At 45.4% G+C, this 27,670-nt stretch overlaps 1 protein-coding gene across 2 annotated transcripts in view; it reads left to right on the top strand.

Annotated features, from left to right (window-relative positions):
- Window positions 1–27,670, top strand: part of LOC311002324 (C-terminal-binding protein 2) — a 94,509-nt gene that overhangs the window by 34,191 nt on the left and 32,648 nt on the right. Inside the window, exon 2 of one of the 2 annotated variants that reach the window (XM_083993661.1) lies at window positions 8,248–8,486. In XM_083993661.1, the coding sequence (XP_083849787.1) occupies window positions 8,429–8,486 (58 nt within the window). In that variant the 5' untranslated portion in view covers window positions 8,248–8,428. Of the gene's footprint in view, window positions 1–8,247; window positions 8,499–27,670 lie in introns of both variants that reach the window. The other variant, XM_083993660.1, reaches the window with a different exon arrangement.

The following is a 27,670-nucleotide window of genomic DNA, read 5'->3' as shown; positions in this document are numbered from 1 at the left end:
CCCATGTGAGGGAGCTTGGATAAAAAGCTCCTGTAAAGTCAGTTATGGGCTCCGGCTCTCCAAAATGTGTCCAGTTAAACTGTGCTTAGGGAGCAGACAAACCACACAGCTGATGCTGCATTTAAAGTAAAACTCTGTGTCGTATCAATGCAGATCTCTCTTTTTTTTTCTTTTTTTTTGTAGTCTGGGCCATCATTTGTATCACTTATGATTTTGCATGTAATTACCTACAGTAACGTTGCTTCTGGACAAGAAACCAAACAATCAGAGGATGTAAACAAGCCAACGATGAGCCACTTTAAAGTGTGTGAACATCTAAAATGTTGTTTAGTAATGGGTCAGAGTTGAAGCGTGATGATGATGATGCTGTAAAAGTGTGATGGATGTTTACCACCAGCAGTTGTAATGTCAGGGAATAATTTTACCATTCACCTCCATTTGTTCTCCCAAATTAGTGAGCCGTGTTCCCAGACCGTAGCGATTAACTCGGTGAGCACAGTGTTATTACTCCACCAGGACTGATAGCCAAAACTACGAAAATTAGACAAAGTGGAATTATATTCTAAGTGTTCCTGGCTGTGTGAATCCCCCCCGTCCTCGTGTGCTGCAGCCCAGCCCTCATGCTCTCTCTCTATGTTCCTCTCACCACTCTGCTCTGGACTTTATCAACACATTGTTTGACTTGGCCTTCTCCCAATGTAAGCCCAAGTACAGCACGGAGTTGGCTGTCTCACCGTCCACAGGGAGAAGGCTGAGTGATGTATGTGTGTGTGTAATGTGTGTGTGTGTGTATGTGTGTGTGTGTTTGTGGGCACCTCATTCTCCTGGACCAGGAAGCTGTGAATCACGCTGGCTCTTCCTGGAAGGACCCAGAGGGAACCGGGCCGAGCCTGCTGGACTCAGGCAGGCTGTCTGAGCCGGAGCTTGGCCTCTCGCTGACACCAAGCTGGTGGCGTTGGGCGAGTTCTTACCTCACCCCTTCACAAAAGTCAGGCCACGCCTTCCCTCTCTGCTCACCAGGTTGGCACGCCGCAGGCGTTTTCCTGTGCTGGGAAGTGTTTTCAGCTTTGGCTGCGGCTGTGGCCTGCACTGATAACCTCAGCCCGTGGAACTTTTGAGAAACAAGATTTTATTGATCGGATGTAAATAGCACAAGGTGGGCTACAGCAGCTCGCATTTCTAAGCGCTGCCTTGTTTGTATATTTCAAGACTAAATTTTCATTACTGATGCTTCTGGTTCAACACTTCGAGCAGTTTGAAGACATTCAGTTTGGCATGCTTGCCAAGCTAAATATAATTGTGTCAAGCTGTCACCTGCCTACGCTGTCACAGGCCTCGTTCAGTTCATGGAAATCACACTCTCCCCTGCCTGAGGTGCTGAGGATATAGGCATGTAAGTTGATATTAATAGTAGAGTCGGGCTGGTGCTGCAGGGTGTCCGCACCTTCCTGTTTTCTCTTTCTTTGTTTTGGCCCAGCGCTGACAGATTTACCTCTGGAGGAACTCCAGAATCTGAAAGGGAAAAATGGCCTCCATTGTTCAAATGGGGCTCTAGTGGAAAGAAAACAGAGCCTTTTTTTTCTTTTTTGGAAGAAAATAACAAGCGGGTAATAATGGATTGTAATATCAATAGTATAAACAACCTCATCACTGAGACGCGTGTTTGTTATTTCTAAAGGAAATTGAGAGGATAGAGGTGTTTTTTTTCCAGCGTGCCTCTTTGGGTGAAAGCAGTTAAGTCTTAGTGAGAAGTTTTACTTGCTTTGAGGAGGTTCTCATTTCTGAGTCTCTGAAGAGGCTTGCTTAGCTTCGGCTTTTGATAGGAATCAGCTGTAAGAGGGATGGATATTGCTGTGCTTTTTTCCCCCTTCTCCTTCCTGCTGCACACTGTCAGATAGCTTTAACAGTTGTCTCTCCTCACAATTTTCCTGTCAAACCTCCGCCGGGAAATTAAGTCAGGAGAAGTAACCGCTGAAGTTATCCAACTCTATCTTAAAGCAAGTGCTTCGTGTTTTTACAGCCTTGGCAAGGATTACCACAGAACTCACATTGAGACGTTACATTGAAATTCAAAGAGGTTGTAGCATCAGCTGGGAAAGATAAATACGGACTCCAGAGCTGTAGTGCGTTTGACAACTCATTGAAAGATTTCATCTAAAGCCCCCCCCTCCCCCCGAATGAAAAATAATTTGGCAGTTTACTAAAAATAACTAGTTAGATAATCTTAATCTCTTTCTAACTGTCCATCTATTACAGATAAAAAATACTCTCTCTCTGCCTGCCTGGACTTGAACAAAGAATAAAACAACAACAGCATTTCATCAACAAGTCAAAGCACTGTATCTACAAAAAAAAAAAAAAAGATGCAACACTGTCCAAATATTTTTTTGGAGTTCATTCCATCTGATGATTGATAAAATCCCTGTGGTTTTGGTGTTTTCGCCACATACTGAAAATGCGGTCAGATTGGCTGTAAAAGATTGTAGTACAGTATTAGGATTTATGGTTATGTAATACAATTCAAACAAATCTAAATCAAAACTCCATTCCCATCTAATCTAATCCTACCTCATTTTAATCTGCTGAACTTTTTTTTAAAACTATGAATCATATTATAACAGAGAGAGAGAGAGGAGAGAGAAAAAAAGAAGCGCAGCAGCTGTAGGAGACTTTTCATCATAATTATCGAACAAATCTTCAAATTAATTCTGAAGCTAGAAAGTGCACATGCCTCTGCTGAGCCTCCACAATCCCCGTGCATTTGTGTTTATGTTACAAATGCTCACAATCTTGTAATCTGGATCTGCATCAGAATAAACAGCGATAAACTGGGAAAATACGCGCGCCAAGATCATTTATTCTTTCACTTAAGTAAAGCGCTGCAGCTGATGAAAAAATAACAATTGTTTCTTGGATAAAATGAATCATGGAGATTCATCAAAACATAATCACTGTTTGTTTGGTCATCGGCCAGAACTTGTGCCAGAATTTTCACTGAAGTCTGTTACATTTTGACAAAAAAATTGCAAAGTAAGAAACGGACAGACGAAGAAAACTCCAGCTCATCATCTTGGGTTGAGATTATTATCAATAAACAGAAGCAATATAGCAAATATTGTACATGCATTGTTGCTGAAAACAGTCTGCAGCAGAAGAAAACTCACTTAATGTCCTACTTTTTGTCGTCTGTGTTGTTTTCTAGCTTCCAGTCACACCTAACCTCAAAAAAAAAAAAGAAAGAAAGAGCTGTTGTTGAAATTAAAGTGGAATCCAGTCGTGACCCATGTGTGTCTCGGCTGCAAACGTCTGCAGATACTGTGGGGTCACTCTGCTTTTAATAAGGCCAGGAAATTCTCTCTTAATATGCCTCGGCATCAATGTTTCTCCCCTCCCCGAGGACAGGAGGAGAGGCGGGTAAGAAATATCACCTATACATGTCGGAGTATGGATTTTCTAGACTTATCCATCACTCAAATGTTTCATTGAGGAAATCGAGGCCTGCGTTCAACTAATCCCTTCAGTATCGGGGAGTTTAACTGGCACATGTTAGAGATCTCTCCCCCCCCCTAAATGTCAGAGAGTGTGGCGTGAAGCATCAGAACAAGAGTCTCCCCCTTCAGCAGTGAGCCCGAGGCTTCACTAGTACTACTTAACATCCTTAGAAAGTAGTGGAGTCTTAGTGGAGCAGACCCCAAGGCTTAATGTCAGTAAATTAATTATGGATTCACCCAATTAGTTCACAAACTACACTGTGTTCAAGGGAAAATGATCATTCCCCCAAATGACTTGTCTGTTCACTCTTTGCCTCAGTGTGCATTGTGCCTCTCTCAGAACTATCTGTATGTGTGTGTGAGTGTGTGAGTGTGTGGCAGCATGTGTGAGGCGACACACAGCAGGCAGGTAGCCTGACCTTTTTAATTATTCAATCTCTCAAACTCAACCACAGACACTCGTTCTCTTCCTCTCTCTGCCACTGAACGCACTCACTTCGGTCCAAACGATTCTGTCCGTCTCAAACAAAAAAGGAAACGTCTTCTCTCCTCTTCTTAAGGCTCACACTCCTCTGTGTCAACACACATACACTACACACACACACACACCCATCCCCCCTCAAAAAAAAAAAAAGAGTCTAATAATAAAGTACGTATTCACTGCTTTTTAATGACAGTCTGTCAGGGGCAGTGCTTGTATCTGTTTACCAAACCAAATTAATTCCTCATTTTGGCAAAGTCAATTAATCACAACAGAGACAATTCTGTTAGTGTTTGCCTCTCAATAGGAAGATGGATTGCAACGACAGCGGTGTCATCATTAAATTTCATCACATTAGAAGCCGATGCTGTCACAAATTAATTTGGTTTGACTCTTTCACTTTTCATATTCTCTCGTGGTTAAAGTTGTGATTGAGACTGAAACTAGGACTGCTCATGATTGTTTTTGTTTTATTATTTATTAATAATCGCATCGATTAATTCTTTAACACTGTTAGCACCAAGCTTTTATAACCAATGATTCAGTTCTTCAATTCAATAGGAAACAGAAAAACAGCAACTCATGATTAATGAGGTATAATCACTGAAATGTGTCAATTTTTGGCAAGAAGTGATTTGCTACTTAACTTCATTAAATTGATTTTATGTTGATTGAAGAGTCAGTTAATTCTAGGTCACAGGTAGAGTCACATTCAACAGTTTCACTCAAGTATTTGTGGAACTTAAACATTTCAAAACCCATAGGAATTCAACATGGAGCCATATAAAACTGGAAAAAAAGGATTTACAGTGGTGTCTTTTTCGCTAAGTGAAACCCCTCCTTTGTGTGTGTTTATGTCTGTCTGTTGTGCCGTATTCAACCCCCCCCCCCATCTCACTGACTGACCGCCCTTCCCCCCACCTCTGTGGACAGTCGACGGACAGTGGCCTCTGTGTGCCGCCGACATTGAGGCGAGTTTGTGGAGTGTGTGATCGCGCTCACAGCCGAGCCGTCCTTGGGAGCCCGACACAGATATGGATTCATACATCCAACGTCTCAGCCTCTCACGCACAAATGTTTCTCTTTCAATGAGCTGCGGCCCCCACGGGCTGGGAGTTTTTATCGATCATCTGACTTTTTAATGCCTCTTAAATATTAAGATTCATGTATATGACCTTTTGTGTTTGGATTGCGAGTAGAGAATCCCTGCCTAAATACCCTTTTTACGCCCCGCTGGCTTTGTTTCAGTTTTTCTTTTTGCCCAATTTCATCAGTTTTTATGTGAGCATGGAGGTCATGCTTGGCTGTATTTGAAGAAAGTCATTGAGGGGAGTTTTGAGGCCACAGGAAATGAGTACAGCAGCAAAGAGGAGGAAGAGAAAGAGGGGATAGGAATCGTTTGGCCACTGTGTAGGTCTCGTTAGCCTCTGTGGGCTCTCTTTTCCTCTGCTTCCCTCCCTTTCTGTCACTCTCACTCTTTCTGTCACACACACACACACACACACACACACACACACACTCACACTGGCCCTGGAAGAGAGCCCAGGGATTGATGACTCTGTGTGAGAGACCTCAGAGGCAGCAGCACTACAGAGAGATGGACAGATGAAAAGAAAAGAGGACGGACCGAGAGGAGAAGTGAAATGAATCAAGTAACAGGGGTGAGGCCTTCCAGCAGCCCGTTAACACACTGGTGCCAGACTGCTGCCTGGTTGGAGAGTGACCCGCTCTGTGTGGTCACACTTTCTCTTCTCTGACCGCCGAGAAAATGCAGGTGGAGCGAGATCTCTCTCTGGTGAAAGAGCGCTTCAGCTCTCTGGCGTTTTCTTCACATCTTGTGTTTCTCCCCAGAGACATTTCATACATTCGATCGGTTAACTGGCTGATACGTTTTTTGATCGACAGCTCCGTTTTTTTTTTTTTTTGGGGCCGTCGAAAAAACTGAAATGTGCCGCTGGAAAATCTCTCCCATCTCGTTTTGTTGAACCAATACTCCATTTCCATAATCTGCAAAACAATTTTTTTTTTTAGCTTGAGGAGAATCAATCAGTTATCAAAACAGTTGCAGGTTAATTTTTCCATCAATTGACTCTGATTTGATTAGATTATTCATTTCTCTCTCAAAGCTTTTTTCAAAGTTGTGCAATTTCTCTGCAGGGTGCCTTTTAAAGTCTTAAGTAAATAAATTAGCAGTCTCATGAAGCTTTTTCAGCTTGGTAAATGAATTATCTTAGTGCTGTTGCTAATTGGGGTAGAGACATAAAAACTGAGATGGTTAAATCTCAGGATTTTAGCTTTGGATGCTGTAACATTTTGTCTCTTTGAAATCTCTGCTTGTCTGAACAAATACATTTGTTCTCAGGTTGAATAGTGCACTGCACACTCTGCTTTACTCAAAAGGCTGAGTGCATGTGTATATATACACCCACCTGTCACTGAAAAGCTGTAATGCGTCTGTCCTTTCTTTGTTGTTGTCAAAAAAGCATCCTGGGAAATGTATTGAAATCCTTAACTGAAGAGCAAATGAGAGAAATCTGACCTGATGATGTCTTCATCCCCCTCAGACATATTTAGAAGTGTCTGCTGACATATTTACGAGGTGTTGCAAACTGCTCCATGTATTTTTCCCAGTGTGCACGGGTCCCATATGTGTGGACACGTCCTGATAATGTCACATTTCACAACCACCACCCACCCACCACCACCACCATCACCATCACCCTGAGCTCCAGTCCTGACCAGCCAATTCTGACAAATTACGCTGATGACTGAGACTAACACGGCTTCTCACTGCTATAGACAGAGTGTGCTGTTTTCCATTTGAACTCTTTACCTTCGTCTCACCCTCCTTTCCTTTTCTCTTTATTCTAAAAATCCTGACTACAAAGCACCGATGAAGACTTTAAGTAATGACTTTGCCCCGATGCTTTCTGGCACCGCCGAGCTGTTTTCGGGGGCTCTCAGCACTTTTCTAGAAAGAGCAGAGGTGCTCCTGGCTCCCGGCCCACGGACAAGCATGATGTGGCGTTTGCAACATATAATCCCTCCTGTGCTGCACTCATTTTCCTCTTATTTGCCAAGATGCTGATGCTGGCTGCACTCTTTTCTGTAACTGCCAGCGAAGAAATGCACACTCGTCTGTTTTGTCTCTTACAAAGACTCATTTGTGCGAATAAATGATTGCCCTCATGTCTGCCCGTGGCACTGAACTGAAAGCCCTTTGTTGAGTCACTTTTTAATTATCTTAACTTCCCTAAAAACTGACTTACTCTGGAATAAGATGATTGATGACATGATTTCCAGTCTAGGTTTTTGGTCAAAAAGAGGTTTTATTGAAGTTTAGAGAAGGAGTAAGAGATGAGTAAGAGGATTTGAAGCGGAGGAGTTCCTTTTTGTATTTTGAAATAAATTCTTAAAGTCTGAGCGAAGTAAAGATGTGATGCATTGACACTATATAGTGTCGAGATGTAACTGAGACAGTGTTCTCCTCTCTGAGTAGATTTTAACTACCCTCTGTTGGCCTGAATGTGTCATTACACGACAGTCTGTCAACCTTCAGGAGCAGCACCTCGGCTCGAGAGCTGCTTTTTATTTTTTTTGTCAGATGATAAATCTGCCTTCACAAGTTCTAACGGCTTCGCTCACACTTCCCTTAGATCAACATTTGTCAGATGAATAAGTATCTGTGTGCTCACTTTTGTTTGGAATGGCTTTGAGGGGTAAAAAAAAAGAGAGAGAGAGAAAGTAGATTGTTATGTGTCTTAAGTTGAGATACCTCAAATGTCACCGCAATCAATATGGAATGTGACGAGTGACACAGTGTCGCTGTGGATGGATCTTCAGATGAGTGTTTGTCAGTAAAAGAAAACACACCTCAAACAGCAGAAAAGTGGAGCTTTTAGAGCCTGGAAGCTTTGTCATTTTTAGAGCAAATGGGGCACTTTGTCACCAACAGTATCTGTGTGTGTGTGTGTGTGTGTGTGTGTGTGTGTGTGTGTGTGTGTGTGTGTGTGTGATTCACTGATTTTCTGTATATTTATTGCCTGCAGCTTCCTCTGCTCTTTGTGTGCAAGAGGCTGTGTGACTTTGTAGTCAAGGACTCTTTAATGCCTCCCTGTGTCACAGAGTTTGTTTTTTTTCCCACACACTTGTACATCAATATTGTGTGTGTATATACAGTATACTATATTGTGTGTATGTGTATTTATGTGGATCGGTGATGTTGTGTTTAACCAATTTTTTCTGTGTCTCTTCTTTTTTTTTCCCCCGTTCCAGGTGTATGTGCCGAGGCGGTATGCCCCGGGGAATAGTGCTGACAGTGCACTAGGAGTTTGAACCTTTTGTCAGTATTTGTGGTTGAGGAGGAGGAGGGGGGTCGTTCCCTGTGCCGTGCTTTGCCGTGCCGAGCCGAGCCGTGCCGAGCCGTGCCGTCCTGTGCCGAGCTGTGTTTGACGCCATGTCCCTGACTGACAAACACAAAGTGAAGAGACAGCGGCTGGACCGGATCTGTGAAGGTAAAGTAAAGAGTATGTGTCTTCCTTTACAACTTTTTTATACCTTCTCTTTACACACTTGTACACTTATTCTGTCTTATGCCTCTGACTCGCATCACATCTACAATCACGATTGTTACATTTCACAGTTAATTAAACCTAATCTGGATGTGATATTGACTCTTTTGTACTTTGCAGCTCCAGTGCATCAAGTCAAGTGCTAAATTATCTGATACTAAACTGTAGGATTATTATGAATCGAAGCAGTAATCTGTATTGTTGCTGTGAAGATGGATGCTAAGGTTTGCAAATGCCCAGAAATCTGCAAAAATAATTCTGCTCAGTGTCGAGCAGAATAATTATGATTATCATTTTAGCTATAATTTAATAAGCGTTAATTTGCTCATTTGCACAAGGAAAGCTACAACAGATTTATACATAAGGAAAAAAAATCCACCTGTAGCTGAAGAAAGAGCTTTGTTCCCTCACTGACAGAGCTGTACATCCCCGAGCCAACCATCCTTATTGTTATTAGCACAACCCAAGACCTATCGGTGATCAATACCCATTGATTGCTGTAATTTTCTCCTGGCACACAGCACATGTCAGATTCTACAGTAACCAGTGTATAAATGTTGACCTCAGCAGCCAACAGTCATCTGGTGGATGTAAATGAGATTACCGCTTTACTCTAGCCTCTCTCTGTCTCTCTCTGCCTCTCTCTGTCTCTCTCTGTCTCTCTCTCTCTATCCGAGCGGCTGTTTGTTTGTGTAGGAGTGTCTGTTATGTGACTTGTGGTTATGGAGAAATCTCTAAACATCTGAACTCAAGTTAGATTACCGCAGGGGATTGAGCGGTTGCTATCCTGTCACGGCTGTTTGGAAGTAGCCAATTTTTACACCATGAACTGTGGTGATTATTAGGCTTAAGGTTGTGGATTAGAGAGCCGGTGGTGTTGCATTGAAGGGGCCTGAGCGCAGAATAGGAGCCCCCTGCTGTGCACATAGCTACAAAGTCAGCCTAGGCAACAAGGAATATGAGTCTTTGTGTGGGTGTATAAACTGTGTCTGAAGCCTTGTGGATGCGCATTTTTAAACCCACTTGTTTGACTTTACCCAGTGTGTGTGTGTGTATATATATTTGTGTGTGTGTGTGTGTGGCTGTCAGACTGTGTCCTGAGGTAAAATCATCTCCTCTCTGCTGTCTGGGTCCCCGAGAGGCTTGTTAAGCCGCTGGGCCCTCCTGGAGCCAGCGCGGGGAGAGGCAGACATGACTGCAGTGCTGGAAAATGAAGCTAGACGCACCATTACCCCCACTGCCAGCGTATTTGTTTTGCAGCATGATGTAAGCACCTCGGCGTCGTGCGCTTGGAATGAGGGACATATGTTGCGCATCCTGCATGAGCCCATATAGTTGGGTCCAAGAAACCCAATCCTAGTATTATAGATCCCAAACACTGATGAACCCAGAGTTATTAGCCTGTTAGCCCACATGAGGAGCAGAGGACGTGACATCACATTATTCATGTAATTAAATTTTATAAAGATAATATTTCCTTCTTGAAAGCAGTTTTATTTTTTCTTGTACTTTCTCTGGCCAATTTGGCCAAAGAATAATCAGAGTTAACTTAAAAAAAAGAAGTCCACCCTGTTGTGTATTTGTTGAATTACACAACTCATCCTCTTATTAGACCCCCTGAAATTAACATAGTTATACATGAATTATGTAATCTAATGTCTCATAGATATACATATGTATAGACTTATTATAATTATATTATATCAGGCTTTGGCAGATGTATGCAAAATCAGGTGTAGAATTAGTAAAAGGAAAAACAGAGGAAAATTGATTTGCTTATCCGCTTTTGTGTTAACTGTCTTGTTGCTCAGCTGGATCACATTATTTACTTCACTGCCATCTCAGTCTGATTGCTCATTAGGAAGCACATCTAACTAAGATGAAAAACTGCATCCAGAATCCAAATGAATTGCTGGTTAGCAACAGGAAGAGTTAAAAGGAGAGAGAGTCAGGAGGAGACAGATGGTGAATCAAGGCGTGATCTGCCCCAACATACAAAAAGGAAAAACTGAGCTTCCTACATGTTCCTCCTGCTTAGTTCAATCCTGTTTCATCCTCATCATCTAAAAGTACCATGAGAACACATCATTTAGCCTCCGTACTGTTTTTAGTTTGGTTTAGATGTGGGCTGCCAACATTTTCTTTGGAGATATTCAACTTACGGAAAAGGTTGGGAACTGCTGCTTTTGTGAGATTCATGTTATCAGTTAGCGATGTGACTCCACCGCCGCTGTTGAGAAATGGGCTCGGCCACAAAGAGTCATATAATATTTCACAGCACAGGTGGATCCTTCATTGGTGGAAATCCTTCCTGATTTGGGGCGTCGGTCGGTCGGTCGGTCGGTCGGTCGGTCGGTCGGCCGTCCAGCTGTTGCGTCCATGCGAATCAGACATCTGAGGTAGTTAGTGGCTCCTGAGGGAACAACAGTTAGTCTGCTCTGCTGGGCATGTGCTCAAAGCCCAGCAGAGACGCTCAGAGAGACGGTAACAGGTGTTGCTGTGATGCATGCGGAGTTACTTCATGGTGAGCATACCTGTCGATGTTCTTTCTCTCTCGCTCACACACTCAGATGTACATACACACACACACACACACACACAAGAGCTCTCCAGATGGCCATCATACAGGATCAGTGAATCAGTCCTCTGGCGGCCATTGTGAGGGCTTAAAAAAAGAAAAAAGAAAAAGAAAGGGAGAAAAAAAACAGCTTGTGATTTGTTCATGAGCCAATGACCAGGCAAAGTTGTCCCACTGATTGCGTGTAGCGGCGTGATAAGGCTGCCATGGTGATTGTCTCCGCGTTAAGGAGAGAGAACACACATGAAGCGAGGGCTCTTTTCGCTTTTTTGTTTTTCGCAAACGCAGGTAAAAAAAAAAAAAATCCTCACAGGGCTTCTTTTGGCTACTGCCGGGGAGTAACTCATCTTAGTCCAGGTTCACGCTGCAGCCAGGCCCGCAGTTGGCAAACAGATACAGAGCAGCTGAAGCCGTGATTCGTGCTGTCTCTCCTCAATCTCTTTCAAGCGGAAATCTGGAGCGTTCTCTTTGAAAAACGTCTGCTGAGACCACACTTTCTCTGCACTGTCCAACAGAGCCCCCCCGCCTTTGTTTCTATACTGATTTTCCCCGACACTAATGGAAAAAAAAAAGAACAACAACTCTCATTATCCAAGACGGTTTCCAATGCAAGGTGTAACTTGTTTTTTTTTAATATATATATTATACTACATCTGAAATGGTTTATTCTCACATATTTACATCGGCATCTATGGCAGAGGGATCAGAACTGTGGTATCTAAGGAAACCCGGTGGCGAGATGACAAGGCTGATTAAGCCATTTAAGTCCTTGATATGTATTTAGCATAATCTGGCCTGTCTGCAAATAAGGAGGCAGGGAGCTGGTTGCAACTGTTTTTATCAAAAGCTGCTAGTTAGCTCAATCAAAGCAACTGCTGGGAAGCATCAGCTTTAATTCAGGGTTATGAGGAATAGAGAGAGGAGCCTTCTCTCTCTCTCTTTCTCTTTCTCCCATTCTCTCTCTCTCTCTCTCCCCCTCTCTCTTTCTCTCTCAGGGGTGAAGAGATTCATTTCTGTCATCTGAAGAGATGAGGAGTGATCTGCCATGGCCCATGTTCCTCCCAGCCTCAGGTCCTTTCATGTTCTCAGCTTAATTTGAGCTGAACCAATGTTTATCATTCTGCAGCAACTGGGCTGTGTGGCTGGGAGGGAGGACAGTTCTGCTCCTGATCTGCTTTTATTTTTTTATTTACATTTTTTTCCCCCCCACTCCCTTTTTGCTAAGACTGTTGTCTTTTTTTTTTTTTTTTTTTTTTTTGCTTGTCGGCTGCAATAGTGTTTCCCCTCTGGGTTAGATTAGAGCTGCTCTAATCTAGTCAGATAATGTTTTAATCAACATCTGCATTTTATTAATGTCGGGTTACATGATGGCGCTTTACGGTTGCGTAATTAGAATTAGAATATAATTTATCCATATTAGCTGCTGAACAAAAACACAAAAGTGGCTCAGCAGACAATTGTTCTTTCCAGTGTTGATCGTACGTCTTTACAACCACATATATATTAATGTAATTAGCGTTGTCGTGTAACATAACATATGGTCTGATGGCTACATGCTATTATATTATATGATATAGGTCATTTCACCTACAGTCAGGTGTCCATTATTGTGCAGATGCCTTGGTCTTCTTATCCCAGTTTGTTTATTTTGGTGCCAAGTGTGAGCGTCCATGCTCAGAGCGTAAAGGCTTAGTGCCAAAACTCAGAGTTTTCTGAGGGTGGTGTTAGGGTCTGTAACTGCTGCTCGGGTGAAGATGACATTAAACTCTGATGAGACTCTTTGGTTATTTTAATTTTCATTCTTTCGACACCAGCGTCGGTAATGCATATCAGTCTTTTCTTAGTGTGTATTTACCCTCTGCTACTTTACTTCTGCTTGGCTGAACATGTTGTAAAAAGTGTTATTTCAAAGTCTTTCTTCATCACCGACGTGGATGCAATTTCTGTTCCATCCTTTCTCCTCTGTCTTTCTCTCTCTCTCGCTCTCCTTCCCTCCCTCTTCTCTCACTCAGCTGCACACTCCTCGTCTCTCCAAAAAGCAAGCGGGCTGTCGTCTCTCCCTTCTGTCTGCCCCATCTGTGATGCAGTATGGGCCACTGGCTTGATAATGATAGGCAGGCGGAGCGCGGGGCTGCGCACGAGGCGAAGAAGGGAACAAATCAAACACCGTTTTTTAAAATGGAAGAAAAAGGAAGAAAAAAAAAAAACCCCGACAACAAACAACTCAAATTAGTCTCCTCCTCACCAAGTCTACCGCAGGTCTCGCCCTGGCGACACGGGGCCGGGAGTAGCGGCTCTCGCTCTGTCCCACAGTCCTCCCACCCGTACAAATGTGTGACATGCTGTGTCACGCGCCACAGAGCTGTGAGGTGGTAAAGAGGCGGAGGACAGTGTCTTGATAACACAGCAGATGTGAATCCTACGAAAGCCATCGGACCAGAATTGGTACCATGTGTTTTTCTTTCCTCGTCGCCCCCTCCCCTCCTTCCCCGCGCTTGTGTTAGAGCAAGAAAAAGGCCCAGAGGCTCGTTAAAACTTTAATATACTGTACAATCACAGTAATTGAGTAGAATTTTCAAGTTCTTCCAGTCATGGTTTTAATTTATGAAGTCCCTATGAAAGTTTAATGGATCAGCAGTTGTAGAGTCGCAGCTATGTAAATCATTCTGCAGCTATCTCTCCCTGCCCTGCCTGCCAAGTCCTGCCGTTAGCGTCCTGTGCCCTAGAAAGATGGCCAGATTGCTCCAAAGGCATGACTGTTGCTGGACGTCTGTTCAACACATTGTACCTAGAGGTCTTTCACAGAGCTGTAGGATTGGCTGTGAGCGAGCCCAGCCGAGCGTTGGCATCGATTCTGTTGCAAACATCCACCGTGTAAGTTTTGAGGGTTGTCTTTTCTTCTATTATATTATTCATGCAAGCAAGTACAGATCCCTGTTGCTTGATGAGTGTAATATAGCATGCTCACTTAATTATGGAGCAGCTCTCATGAGAGGCATATCAGAGGATGTAGACAAGATGAATATGGTACCCCAGCCTCTGTTGCTTATGAATTGTGGGAAATGCAGCAATTTGCATGGCAGGAGATATGATATGCCATATCCTTGTTTCAGTTTTAGCAACGCTAGCCCGGCTCTACTTGAGATGTTTATTATTGTTATTAATATTTTGTCGGGAAGCGGGGATCTGAGTGACACACGGCCCTGGAAGGGGCTTATTAAAAGAAGTTATTGTCGGCGATTGCCGTAGAGAGATACAACACAGTGATTAATGGTGTGTTTTACAGCTGACAAAAAAGCACGGGGAGACTCAGACCTGGGAGGACAGCGCTCAGAAATCACTGCGAGGAAATTGCTAGGTATGCTTTACCTCCGATGAAAGAATCCATCCTTCAGATGTGCATCATCCTGGACTGTTCAGGGCCACAGGGGAAAAAAGAAACTGTTCTGATTTCTTTTTTTGTTTTGACCTACTTAATGTTCTCCAATTTGGATGTTCCATAATGAAACAATCTGTTTTTTTTGTTTTTTTTTCTCCTCTTCGCTCTTAAATCATTATTGCATCACTTAAGCTCTAAAATGAAAAACAAGCTGGTTATAGCGTTTCCCTCGGCGGCTTGACAGGTAGTGGGACACCATAAAGAGACCCAGTACTATAGCAGTTCCCTGTCACTCCTAAACTGTAGTAAATTTAGCCCATCTCGGTCACGCTGTCTCTGTGTCTCAGCTTCAGGAGAACACAGAGAAAACTCTTCCTTTAAAACCACTGTTGCCTATTTCAAACAGAAATAAAGCACAGAATAGAAACAGGCTTGGAGCCATCTAGTTGTTACGGTCCAGTGCAGTCCAATCATATCCCCCCTTCCCCTCATGCCTCGTCCTATCCCACCCTGTCTCGTCTTGGAGGTGAAGTTGAAGCTGGCAGTCTCCTGTCTTATCGGCTCTTTTTTCTCTCTCCACCATCACACTCTTATCAAAGCTCCTTTCTCTCTTCTCCTCCTGCCACCGTTTTTTTCTTTCTTTTTCTTTTTGTTTACATTGCTCTTGTCATGGCAGGTAAACACCGGCAGTTATCTCTCATGGCACCATCTCAGATAAGGCCACATCTGCTCTCTTGTTCATCTGCTGTGTGTGTGTGTGTTTGTGTGTGTGTGTGTGTAGGTGCAAAGTGCAAAAAATTTTGGAAGCATTTGAAGCATGGACTCATCATGATAGTGACATGACATCTCAAATATTATATTGTCCTGTCTTTCTCAATATAAACCAAACATTTCCGGACTGTAGGTCAAGCAATTTGAGATCTCATCATTTGGGATTTTTTTTTTTTTTTTACTAATTTTTGATGCTTTCTGTCTGAAACTGTTTGATTTAAAAAAAAATGTATGTGCTTTAGGTCTAGTATACAATGAACTACAATGATTCTGAATGACTCAGACAGTATATAACATGATGACTGATTGCTGTCCTCTCTGTGTGCTTCATATCACTGTGTATCAGTTTGTGTGTATTCACATTATGTGACAGTTACTGCCCAGTAGAGGAGGCTGTGCAGTCTTCATGGTTAAAGCGGAGCATCTCCTGGCTTGCCTTCTATTGGACACTGGATTGCATCTGACCCCCACTGGTACTTATACGCGTCTGGCCTTTGCAACCTACCCCCCATCCCCCCTCCCCACCCCCCTTCTCTCACGGGACAGACTAGAGCGAGCATGTCGGTCCCCAACCTCCGCCCGATCCCTCTGGGAATATCCATTCATGCCCAGAGGGATGCCGGCTGCAGGCCAGTGGAGGGGTTAGTAGTAACCACTGAGCACCATAAACACTGTGTAGCTCTGCACTGTGTGAACACATCCAGGGGCCTCAGCAGCGTGCTGCCTATGTACACTATCTGGTTCAAGTGATGTCACAGGGGGCAGTGGATTTAAGCAGGTTTTAGTTTGACGCTAATCCCCTTGTGGCAAACGCTGTGGACGAGGGGACGGTCCCTGCCAATGGCGTGCATCAACCCCATTGGATTAGTGCGTCTCGTCCCCTCCTCCATTCTGTTGTCATTGTCCAGCATGAGTTTTCGGCCCAATTTCTTTACTCTCTCGGTCTTGGTTGGGAATGTAAGCGTGCTGCTGCTCAGCACAAGCATGAAACCTGCAGTAGAATGGAGTAGAGCATCGCCTTGAAGGTGTGTTATTCTGTTTGAGTGTGTGTGTGCTCCGCATGCGTGTGTCTGTGTGTGTGTGTGTTCGTCATGTTGTGCGTCTCTCCTCATGGATTTCTAATGTTTCCAGGGCTGAATTATTTAGATAGGCTGCCAGCAGGGAGCTACATGATAGCGTGCACTTAAGAGTGAGGGGAGGGGTGGTGATGAGGGGGGGCTACAGCTGCAGATCAGGTAGAAGGGTACCTCATGCTTCACCTTTTCTCCTCTTCTCTACACTCCTCCTTTTTTGATTAGGGGGGTGAGTGTAACTGGAGAGTTGAAACAAAACACCCGGCTCTATTTTCCGCTTTTTATAGCCGTCCGCTTTATTGTCTTCACCGATGCCTAACTCAAGCGAGCAGTCGCATTTCGGTGGCTCTCTGGGCCAGCACGGTCCTGAATGGGTAGAAGGCCAGAGCGACAGGGCTGCCAGTCGCTGTCACTACTGCGGCACCATTGCGGGGCGTAGGAATTCTCTGGTGCTGGGTGGAGGAGACTGTGGAGTGTGGCTTCACCATCACGGAGATCTTTGCGAGAAACAGGATCCGGTTCTCCAGTCCTCCCTGTACGGGCAGATCCAGCAGGACCGGCATGGTGGGCAGCAGCAGGTGCTGAGGAAGAACTCGGTGCCCGATCTGAGCAGCAGCCTCTACTTCAGGCAGATGATGGCAGGCCGGTCGTCCGTGCCGCCTCAGGATTACTACCTGACCGACGCTGCCTTATCTGGTCAGCCCCCAGAAGAATCTGGGTTTTATAGGGATAACAAGCACCTGCTCATCAGATCAGCGCCGCATTACGGGCCCAGCGCTGGGGGGGTGAGGCCTACCTGGGATCAAGGACAGGCAAGGGCCACACCTTCCGTGCTGGCCGCCGCTTCCACACCTACCCCCGCGCCGCCCCCTCCTCCACCTCCTCCCCCGCCTCCCCCGCCGCCTCCTCCCCCTCCCATCCACGAGCTGAGCCGTTTGTACAGGGAAGCGCTGGGATCTAAGATGATCCCGGACGCCCAGCGTATTGGTGGCAGCTCTCCTGCTCCTTCGGTCTACGGGGTCCAGCCCCCTCTGCCTTTCTACGCCGCCGAGCCGCCGTCTCTCTGCGCTCGCCAGGCTTATAACAATATCAACCACAGCTTGCCCTTGGACCCCCGCCAGTCAGCTGCCACCAGTTCCGTGGTGGACCCAGCTTGTCAAGGAATGGACGGAGCTCTCCCCCGGGCTTATGGAGCTATAGCCTCCCAGAGGCTGCCCTACGACCCCAGCTACGACCCCAGCTCTGCCATGGTGGCTGCCACAGCTGGAGTGACCTCCGGCATGCCTCTTCACCACCCCAGTGCTGCAGACCCCAAGAAGATGGTGGACCCTAACTTCCTGGGTTTCCTCAGATCTGAAGGTTTGGCTGAGAGCAGTATCACTCTCCTGCTGAACCATGGCTTTGATTCCACCGCCACGCTGGGTATGATGGAGGACCACGATGTCCGCTCTGTGGCCCCAAACTTGGCTCAAGCCCGCGTGCTCTCCCGCGTGGTGCTTAGCTGCAAGGCAGGTGGCGTCGCACTGCGTACACGATCCAACAGTTTCAGCCACCGCAACGACCTCTACATGCAGCCTCAGGGTTTGACTATGGACCCCAGTCTGATGCAGCAACCTCCCACCAACATCCCGACCATATCCCCCAGGATGGGAGAATTTCTTGGCAGGCGACCTAGCAGCGCTCCATCCCAGCACCTTCTGGAGACCACCACCTACCCAGGAGTACGGCCCCTGACGAGTGGAGCGTTCCCCGTCAGCCCCGGGGGATACGGCAACGCTGTTACTCAGGCAAGAGCCTTCCCCGTGTACAATGCCCACACCGGTCTCAACATGTCTGCTCTCGGACAGCAGCCTCCACCAGCCCCAGGAACCCCTGGAGCGGCACCCAAAACCTTCTCCGGCTCCTTTTCCCCCATGGAGCTGATGAAGAGAGCCCCCAACCTCCCCCCAGCGTCGCCGATAGCAGCGCCGAGCCCCCTTCACAGCCCGCAACTTCTCCGGAAAGGAATCAATGCTGCTCCCGAGAGCACCATTGTTCCCGTGACTTCTACCTCCAATCTCCAAGTGCAAAATCTTAACAACGCCAAGATGGTTGGACGTCGCACTGGTCCACCTGTCATAGTCTCAACCATGGCCACCACACCTGACACAAGTAATGTCAAGCCTCACCTCTCTCACTTATTTCTTCAACCACTCTGTCCTCTTTTCTTCAGTCTTGTTGCTGATTTGTATTTTCCCAGTAGATATTGCTGATAATTAACTTTCTGCTGGTTCTGTTTTGTAGCTAGATTGGATACACTGTGAGATTTAATTCTGTGTATAATAGACAGATTTTTGGCATACTACAAAACATCAGGCTGAGTCTTTTTGAATGGAAGAGTAGCATGCAAGATGCATCTGACAAGTTAAGTAGCTTTGCTCGGAGAAATCTTTTTCAAAATTACGCAACTATTTATACACGTATTGCAACAGAGTTGTGTCATTTGCCGGAGGGGATCCTGTCTCATCACCAAGTTGAAACATTTCTTATGAGCAGTGCTCCAGTTCTGGAGTTGAACATTTTTTTGGTTCTTTTCACTCATCTAAATTATCGGTCAGTAGTTTCTGTAGTTATACTTTGCTTCTTCTTATATATATTTTTTTTTAATTTTCGTACTTTTATTCTTCTGTTGTGGTGAAACTATACCCCTAAAAACATTTTGACACAAAACATGCTAGCACTAATTGAATGATTGTGTTTAGTAGCTAAGTCTTCTCTTGATTGATACTCACAAGACAGTTTGTCTACGTCAAAAACACATCAACATCCAGCTTGTCTTTAGTATGCAAATGTTTAGAGGTAGAGAGTAGCTGCCCTTCTATTTTACACTGGACTCTCTCCTAATCACAGGCTTAACCGCCTCAAATCCAATTACACTAATTGGATGTATAGGTGTGTAGACTATAATAAGTAACCGTTTTTTATAGACACCCTGTTGTTTGTTTGTTTGAAATTTCGTTTGCATTGCAGTGCAGCTAAATGTTCTGTCACATATATTTGTTTGTGCTTCAAAACATAGTCAATCATTGTCATCTCAGAGAGCAGGCAGTTAGGCGCGTCGGAGACGAATGTCCTCAGCTCATTTTTCCTAAACATCCCTGTTGAATAGTTACTTACAATTTCCAAGATACATTTATGCTTGTCTAGAAGTGAGAGAGCCATAAAAGAAATTTCTGTTGGCGCTTTTGTAAACACGCTGTTGCAGAGCAAACTTGTTATTTATTTGTTTTCTTCAATGTGTGTGAGAATATATTTATTGTTCATTTTCAGTGGCCTCACAGAACTCATAATTATGATTTTTTTTTTTTTTCCCGGAGAAACTTCTTTGTCTCATGCAAGGTTAACATTGGTAGTGTGGCAGCGTTGAATGTGCAGTTCACAGTGACAGTGGATTCTCCAGCGAGGCTTCATCTCAGCTTATTCCTCTACATAAACGCCTTGATTTCTCTCCTTAACAAGCTGATATATTTCCCTGCTGATGAGCGCTGATGAGCTTAGGGAGGAATTAAATCTTTTAACCTTGCTTTCAGCCATGTAACCCTTTATCTTGCCTGCCTCTCTAATGGGTCTGTGGGCTGCTGCACTTGTTACAGAGTAATGACTTTTATGAAGTGGCTTTCCCTTCATGTGTTGTCAAGGAAATAAGAAGCGAGGTGCAAGATCCAGAGGAGGATGAAGTAGCAGAGGTGGGAGGTCCCTCTTTCGAGCTTCATGCAAATATCTGCCGCGTTCCCAAGGTCACAGTGGCAGCCATATTTCCCCCACTCAGATACACTTTTAGCACAACAAACTCATTTGCATGTAGCTGACATTTGTTGCTTCAGTAACTTCATCTGATAATGGGCAGCCCTTGCAGACGATCGGAAAGCATACTTCTTAATTGTGTGTTGCTAGGCAACCCAGGTTTCAGTGGTAATCAGAGATAGATAATCTTCACATTTAAGGAAAGGGGAAAAGTGGAGCCCTGCATGCAGTGTTGCACATTTATTTTGTGCACTTGTTACCTTTTGAGCAGCCATTTGCAGTTTGGAGCAGGAGAAAATTGAGTGAAAATAATAAGATGTTGCAAGGCACTTAATGAAAACATTTCTCTTACACTCTCTCTCTCTCCCTCTCTCTCCATCTCCCTCTTCCTCTCAGGAGATTGCTTCTCATTTTTGTGCAAAGGCGCTAGTACACCAGTGAAGAGCCTCTCTTATTACATGCATGGTGTTTTATGTTCAAACATGCATATTGATGAAAAGTTGACACATTATTCTTTTTGCACCTGCTGAATAAATTGGTAGTTCTTCCAACACAAACCAGTCTATTTATCATCTTACATCAAAGTGTACATTTACACATAGCTGTTGAAGAATCCACATTTCCATATTGTTGAATTCTTATTTATTCTCACTCCTGACTTGTGAAAGCAAAGATGTGAGCCCTGAAACTGAAAATTACCGGCAGCTAAAAATATTGCTGTAAAAGTTGGAGGTGGGAGGGCCCTGCCCGGGCGCTGTTTTGGTTGGCTAAAGCCGTAAGTAGTGTTAATAATGGCATTAAACGTTTGAGTCGAGCTTAGAGTTGCAACAGTTCCCTTCCACTTAAAGTAGGGAGAGAGAGCGCCGTGCAGCACTCGCATTGGCCATGGAGCTGTCCGTCAGTGGCATCCATCAGAGCAGCACAGGTGGGTGAACCGAACCTTTAGTGTCACGTGAAGCGTGAGTAGCCACTCCGCTATAGCTAGAGATGTGATTGGCTAGTATTCTGCATGGTGTGCGTGCTCAGTAGATTAACCAAGGTGGACGCTGTGCGTGTTGTCTACAAATGCCGGCACGTGGTTTCTTTGTGGAGGATAATCCATGGAACATCTTCAGCTGTACTTTTCTGGGCTGGGAGAATTAGGAGGGGGGGGGGTGGGTGGTGGTGTGGTGGGTGGTGTGCTTGAAGGGGGCAGGGCTTGTAGTTAACAGGAAGGAGAGAGAGAGAGTGGAACTTGGCAGCGGGCCCTGGTAGCCATATGGGATGTGTCAGTTGACAGGTTCACCTGTATAAGTCTGCTGCTTTCATGGTGACTCTGCGCCCAAGTTGCATCCGCTGCTTACAGGGAGCTTTGTTCAAAAAACATGGCAGCTCCCCTCTGTTTTGTCCCCCCTTCTCTCTCTTTCTGACAGGAAGCCATCACTGTTATGGCTGACAGTTACGTAACCTTCCAGTGCATGGCTCCCATGGGGGGGGGGGGGGGGGCCTGAATGGGATTTTAATTTCCCTGTCTGTGTTTGGAAGGACATCCACGAGGATGCACGCCTAATGTGCTCTCAGCTGTCCTTGGCTAAACTGCTTTGTTCAGGTGTCTGACATTGATTTCAGTGTGCGGCGCGCTCCGGCCTGGCCTGTTTTTCCACTGGTCCGTGAGAAAGAAAACATTCCCCCCCGCGTGTCAGCGAGGCTTCAGACTCTGCCCCCCCCCCCCCCGATCTCGCCTGTATATCTGAGACAGGAGGTGATGTCCGTCTTCCTGTGCGACCCCTTCTGCTGTTTTTGATTCCTTACGAAGGGCAGAGCGCTTTGATTTAGTGCTTATGTTGCCTTACAAGTTTAGCGTCCTGTCACATGTGTGTGTTTCTGGATGACACGCGATGCACGACGCTGCTGCTCTCCTGCCACACACACACACACACACACACACACACACACACACACACACACACACACACACACACACACACACACACACACACACACACACACACACACACACACACACACACACACACACACACAGATGTCCCGCTCTCAGCAGCAGGAAGTGTTTGTCTTCATCCGAGGCCGGCTGCATGTGACAGAACTGACAGCAGGACGTGGGGACAAGACCTTACGTTTCCTCTATCTGTCTCTTTCTTCTTTGACCAGCACTATTTACCATGCAGGCACAAAGTATTAGCACAGATTGCCATTGTTTTGGCTCTACTTTGGCATATTAGCAACTGAGCAGCTTTTAATTAAGGTGACTTAAAGTTTATCTTAATGCACTCTAATGTTCTGGTGTGCAGACACAGCACAGCATTGAATCGCTCCCCCAACACTTCCTGTCTGCTCTGTATATTGATCCCTTCCTTACTCGATGTTGTTGACGTGGTAATACGCGGGGGTTGTTATGAAGGGCTAACGGCTTACGTTACCTGTCTAGGAAAAGACTGGGAATTAGGAAGTGTGGGGGATGGAGGGGGGGTGGGGGAATCCTCGCCGCCATCTGTGTGTGTATATTTGTGCATATGAGTACTAGGATTGATGTGTGTATTTGTGTCTGTGTGTGTGTGTGTGTGTGTGGATGCTACTATGCAGGCGTCACGTGTCAGTGGGAGTCTGTGTCATCCCCACTAATCCTGCTGATATGAATGAGTGGAGACAGACAAGAGGTTTGGGCTCACATGGCATCGGTCAGGGGTTATTACAGGGAATGTGGCCATGTAATACTCAGTGTTACCCTGCTCATGTTTTAATATCTTACAATACCACCTCAGCGGGACGCCTGGATGAATTGCATGCACTCACATCTGGATGAATGAATGCCCACTGTGCCTATTGATACATGATGCGACTGTGGAGTAACATTTTTGTCGCACATTGAATTTGAAAAAAAAAAAATAATAATAATAATAAAGTGTTTAAAATACATATTTAAATCACAAAAAAAGAAAATAAACAAAGAAAAAAGTTTTATTTTGATTTCAGAGCCTCTCCATCCACCAGGGTGAGAACCTTTACCCATCTGCGAGTAAACCCAAAAGTCAAAAGTTGTTTTCTGTTCGCCCAGGTCAAAATAAAGAAGAGCAAATCCAAAGTAATAGAAAAAAAACATTGCTTGATGCAATGCCTCTGTTAAATTGTCTCTGTTCACCTCTGGATTCTTAAACATCTTATCTGTGTGCAGTCTCACTGTCATGTGTCCCCGGTTTCCCCGACAACCAGGTAAATGTTACATGAACTATCTGCTGCTCCATCTCCACTTAGCCTCTGTATTGTTTTTGTCCCTGGGGAAATATGGCCAGGAAAAATCAATTTTTCCACTGCAGTAGTTTTTTCTCAGGAAAAAAAAGTGAAAAAGAAAAAAGTGTTGTTGAGCCCCCATCCCCTCTCACCCCACCCACCCTCAACCCTCCCTGGCTGTTTTCTCATGGTTGATCTTTCCAAACCATCGGTTGTGTTCACAGAGGGATTAATGGTTTCTGCGAAGCCAGCCAACCCATGGAGGGAACGGGGCCTTCGAGCGAATGAGGAACAGCTGGTCTCCCCCTGCTTGTGACAGCTCCAGTGTTTGAGTGTGTGCTTGTTGTGCGTGCGCGACGGTAGCGTCTGACCTCTGCGCGGGGTCAGAAACACCGTTCCCGCTCCAAAAACGCAACCTAAGTTTTAGGTTTTTCTCTTATGTAGGCTACTGCTGCTGTTTTTGCTGCTGTTGCTACCATGTGTAACTTTTTTTATAAGCCGTGTCACGGAGATGTTTCCATCGGTTTGTGTTGGACCAAAAAGTTTTGACCCCTAAATTTCTCACTGGAGCAGTTAAATCCCTAGAAAATGTGGAATTAATGATCAGAGTTGTGGACGTTTTCGGTTTCAGCCCTTTGTTAAGTGCACTTTGTATTCCTCACACTTATTTGAAGATTAAATGGATTTGAAATTGGATTTGGAACAACCAAAAGACCATACTGGAAAAGCCTTGAATTAAATTTTTTTTTTTTTTTAGAAAAAAGCAGCCACTTCTTTCACTTCTTCTTTTTTTTTCTAGGAAAATTATTCCAAGTCCTGTAGCGATGACTGGAGGCCAGCTGATTGGAATTTACCCGCTGTCACAGCGGCCCATGAATGCTCCTCCACAGGCCCAAAGGTCACTGCGAAAGAGTTGCTGGAGGGATGAGGAGGAGTGTGTGGGTGTGTGTTCATGTTCATGTGCCGGGGTGTGTGCTCATCTTCTGACATGTTATGATTGGTGAGAAGAATCTTTCCAGCTATTTCTGGAGATCACATTTTCATGTTTATTCTACTATAGTCTTCCCGTCCCGTGGCTGTATTGTTAACAGGATAGAGGCGACGTATGCGCGGAGCTCGTTGCTTGTAAGAATAGCAGCACTTTGGTATAATCTCCCCAATTATCTGTCGTCGATTCTGCCGTATATTATTCCATTCTCCATGGCAGCTGGGGAGGAGATTGGTTTTATGCATGTCGAACGGCAACAGCTGCATCCACTAAAACAGACAACTACCTCTGCACACCTCCCCAGCCCTTTTTTTTGTCTCCCTCCCCCTCTTTCTCTCTCACTCAGTGGTGGGCAGGTCACCCTGAATTATTCATCAGTGTGAAATGAAAAAGCTCATGGATATTGAATATCCCCTCTGAAGTGGTGGCCAACCTTGTGTTTTTTTTCTCTTCCTGTTTTTTTTTTTTTTGCAGCTGAAAAGAGTGAAAAGAGCGGCAGATCTCCTTGCCAGGGTATTTCAAAGGTTAACCGATTGCTTTACCTTGTTCACATATTTACTTTCTTCATGATCGGTAGCCAGCGAGGAGGAGGAGGAGGTGGAGAGAGACGGGGAGCAGGATGAAGAATATGACTGAGGAAGAAAGGAGATGAAAAGAATAGGAACAAAAAGAAAAACGTGTGTAATGTGTGTTCCTGTAGATATTTCTCTCCTGGAACAACTCTGCGACCACCACTGTGGGTTTTACCTTGTTGTGTTGCTGCGGTCGAGTCGCTAATCTTCCCCGCTGCGCGTTTTGAGGCCCCCGTTCCTTCTTGGAACGAGCGCGTTCTGTGGTCGGCCGTGGTCGTTCCCGATCGACCGGTTGTCATTGGTTCTCCCATGTGGCCCACTGTGTTCCTCCATTGTCCTTCTGCCTCGTCTTTTGTCCTGCGGTTTGATCTGCGGCCCGCACTGCAAATCAATGCTGCTGGGTGCCATTCATTTAGCTCAGCAGCCAACAAACACAGCAGGGATTCTCAGAACATCTCCCATGTGAGAATATAGAAATTGGGCAGCGAGGATAAGGGGAAAAAATCCTTCAAGCTTCAGAGCTCTGTTGTTTTTTGTGTTTTTTTTTTCTTTTTACATCTTTAGGACATTTTAGTCACATTAGAATATTTCTGTGTTCGCCATTTGCTGGCATTAGTGTTTTTATTTGTCTAACAAGCAGGCTGAATGCCGTTCCCCTGAAGGACAGAGACTTAAAAACCCTCCTTTATGCCAGAGAGCAGATGCTAAGATAATGAATAAATAAAATAAATAAAAACTGCTCAAGGGGTGAGCCCCTCCTCCCCTGTTTGGTATGTTGTACATGCTAATAGGACATGGAGTGTTTTATTCATTCAATAATATTTGAGAGAACTGCACTACACTGACTCTGCGTCTCTCTCTCTCTCTCTACTCCCTCATTGGCCATTATGTTACGACTACCCTGTACCCTTTCAGTCATTACAGTCCATTTTCCTCCATTCCCAATTTCTACTGCAGCATAGACAATTACCCAGGAATCCTTTTAAGAGTATTCCCAAGCCATACAAAGACCAAATGTGCCTGCAGGAAGCAGCCAGGGGTTTAACTGGCTAACCTTTTCCAAAACTATTCTCAAAAGAGTCGTAATGACTGACAATTGGACAGGGGGAAAAAGCTATTTTATTTTCCTATGAGTAAAACTCGGATTATTTGTCTTCCAGGAAATAGTTCGGAGGCTTTTTTTTGTTGTTGTTGTTGGTTGGAGAACATCACGTTACATTGAGGTAATTGCAGCTTAGCTTGAGTGGAGAACATCAGCTGATGGCAGGGCGCTCATAGGAAGCGGCGCGGTGTGGGTGTATTAGCTCCAAGGTGTCGGGTGATCCAGGTGTCGTATCGAGTGACCCAAAGGCAAACTCCAGTTACAGTTGGGTTTCGAGGGCGGTGGGGGGTGTGGTGGGTTTGTGGGTAGTGGGGAGAAAAAAAGCGGTCTGTGCTTCTAGAGGAAGTGTGAAATATCATCTGTCATGGCGGAGGGAGTCGGATGAGTAGGTGGGAGGGAGTTTCTTTCCAGAGGGTGTAGAAGATGAAACGAGGTGGTGGTGGTGTGTGAGTGTATATGTGTGTGTGTGTGGGGGGGGGGGGGGGGGGGGGTTATGATGATGAAAATGGCTGTAACTCCTCAGCAAAGTGAGCTTTAAAAGGCTGTAAGTGGACACCTCATAGTATCTGATGGCTGACTCCTGGCTGACAAGACCCAGCGACCCCGGTGTATTTATCGTAATGGAGCACAGCTGGGCCGCAGCTTCGATGGGTTAATAGCCATGTGACAGCTTTTTTTTTTTTTTTTTTGGGAGGAGGGGGTGGGGGGGTAGTGTGTATCTGTGTGTGTGCATGCATTTTTATTTACTCGTGCGCTCCGCTGAGTGGCACGCAGGGGCCACACTTGGGGAGGGAGGGACTCGCTCTCTCTCTGCTGCGTCTCCGCTCTCTCTGCCAGGCCAGATGGCTCCTGTCACTGAGAGAGAAGGAGGAGCGATGGAAGGGGAAAAAGGGGGGAGGAGGAGGAGGAGGAGGGAGCTCTGAGTCGCCCCTTAACAGCGCCAGAGTGGCCTGTCCCCAGAGCCACCACATCTGGAGACCACCTGCAGCTGGCTCGCCACGTTTCCTCCATCCCCGTCTCTCTCTTTCTTTCTTTCCCGCTCTTATTTTTCCAGATCGGGGGTTGGGGTGGGGGGAGGCGAGGCGACAGCGGTGGCGGAGCGGCCGAGTGTTTGGTCAGGCTGTGATTTGTGCCCCATATTTCGGCAACTTTAGTGTGTCTCTGCTGTGGGAGGAGGAGGAGGAGGAGGAGGAGGAGGAGGAGGAGGAGGAGGAGGGGGAAGTGGCAGCGGTGGTGGTGATGGTGTGAAAGCACGACGGCAAAATATCATTTTATTTTATGACTGCACCAGCCTCGCAGAGTTGTGGGTTTTTGTATTTGTTATATTTCTTCTTTTTATTCCTCCTCAAGTAAAAAAAAAGAAAAAAAAGCAGAGTGAGAATGTTCGCTTTTCTTCCCTCCGCTGTTGCTGCAACTGATCCAGAGGCCACAGAGGGGCTGTTCCTGCCTGGAAAATAAAGCCTGCCTGCCCTCCTTGGCTCCCCCCAAATAAAATACACTCATTTGCATTCCCATGCTGTAATTTAGACCTCCCCTCTCCTTCTCTCTCTCTCTGTGTTTCTCTTTCACTATCTCTCCGTCCCTCATCCCTACATCTTTTCAGCCCTGGTCCTTGTAGGTCCACGGGGACTGGAACGTGGGAGGGGAGGCAGA

This window comes from Trachurus trachurus (genome assembly GCF_905171665.1).
Source record: "Trachurus trachurus genome assembly, chromosome: 19".
Lineage (NCBI taxonomy): Eukaryota > Metazoa > Chordata > Actinopteri > Carangiformes > Carangidae > Trachurus > Trachurus trachurus.
Note: the sequence above shows the minus strand (reverse complement) of the source record. Positions and strands in the feature narration are given on the sequence as shown.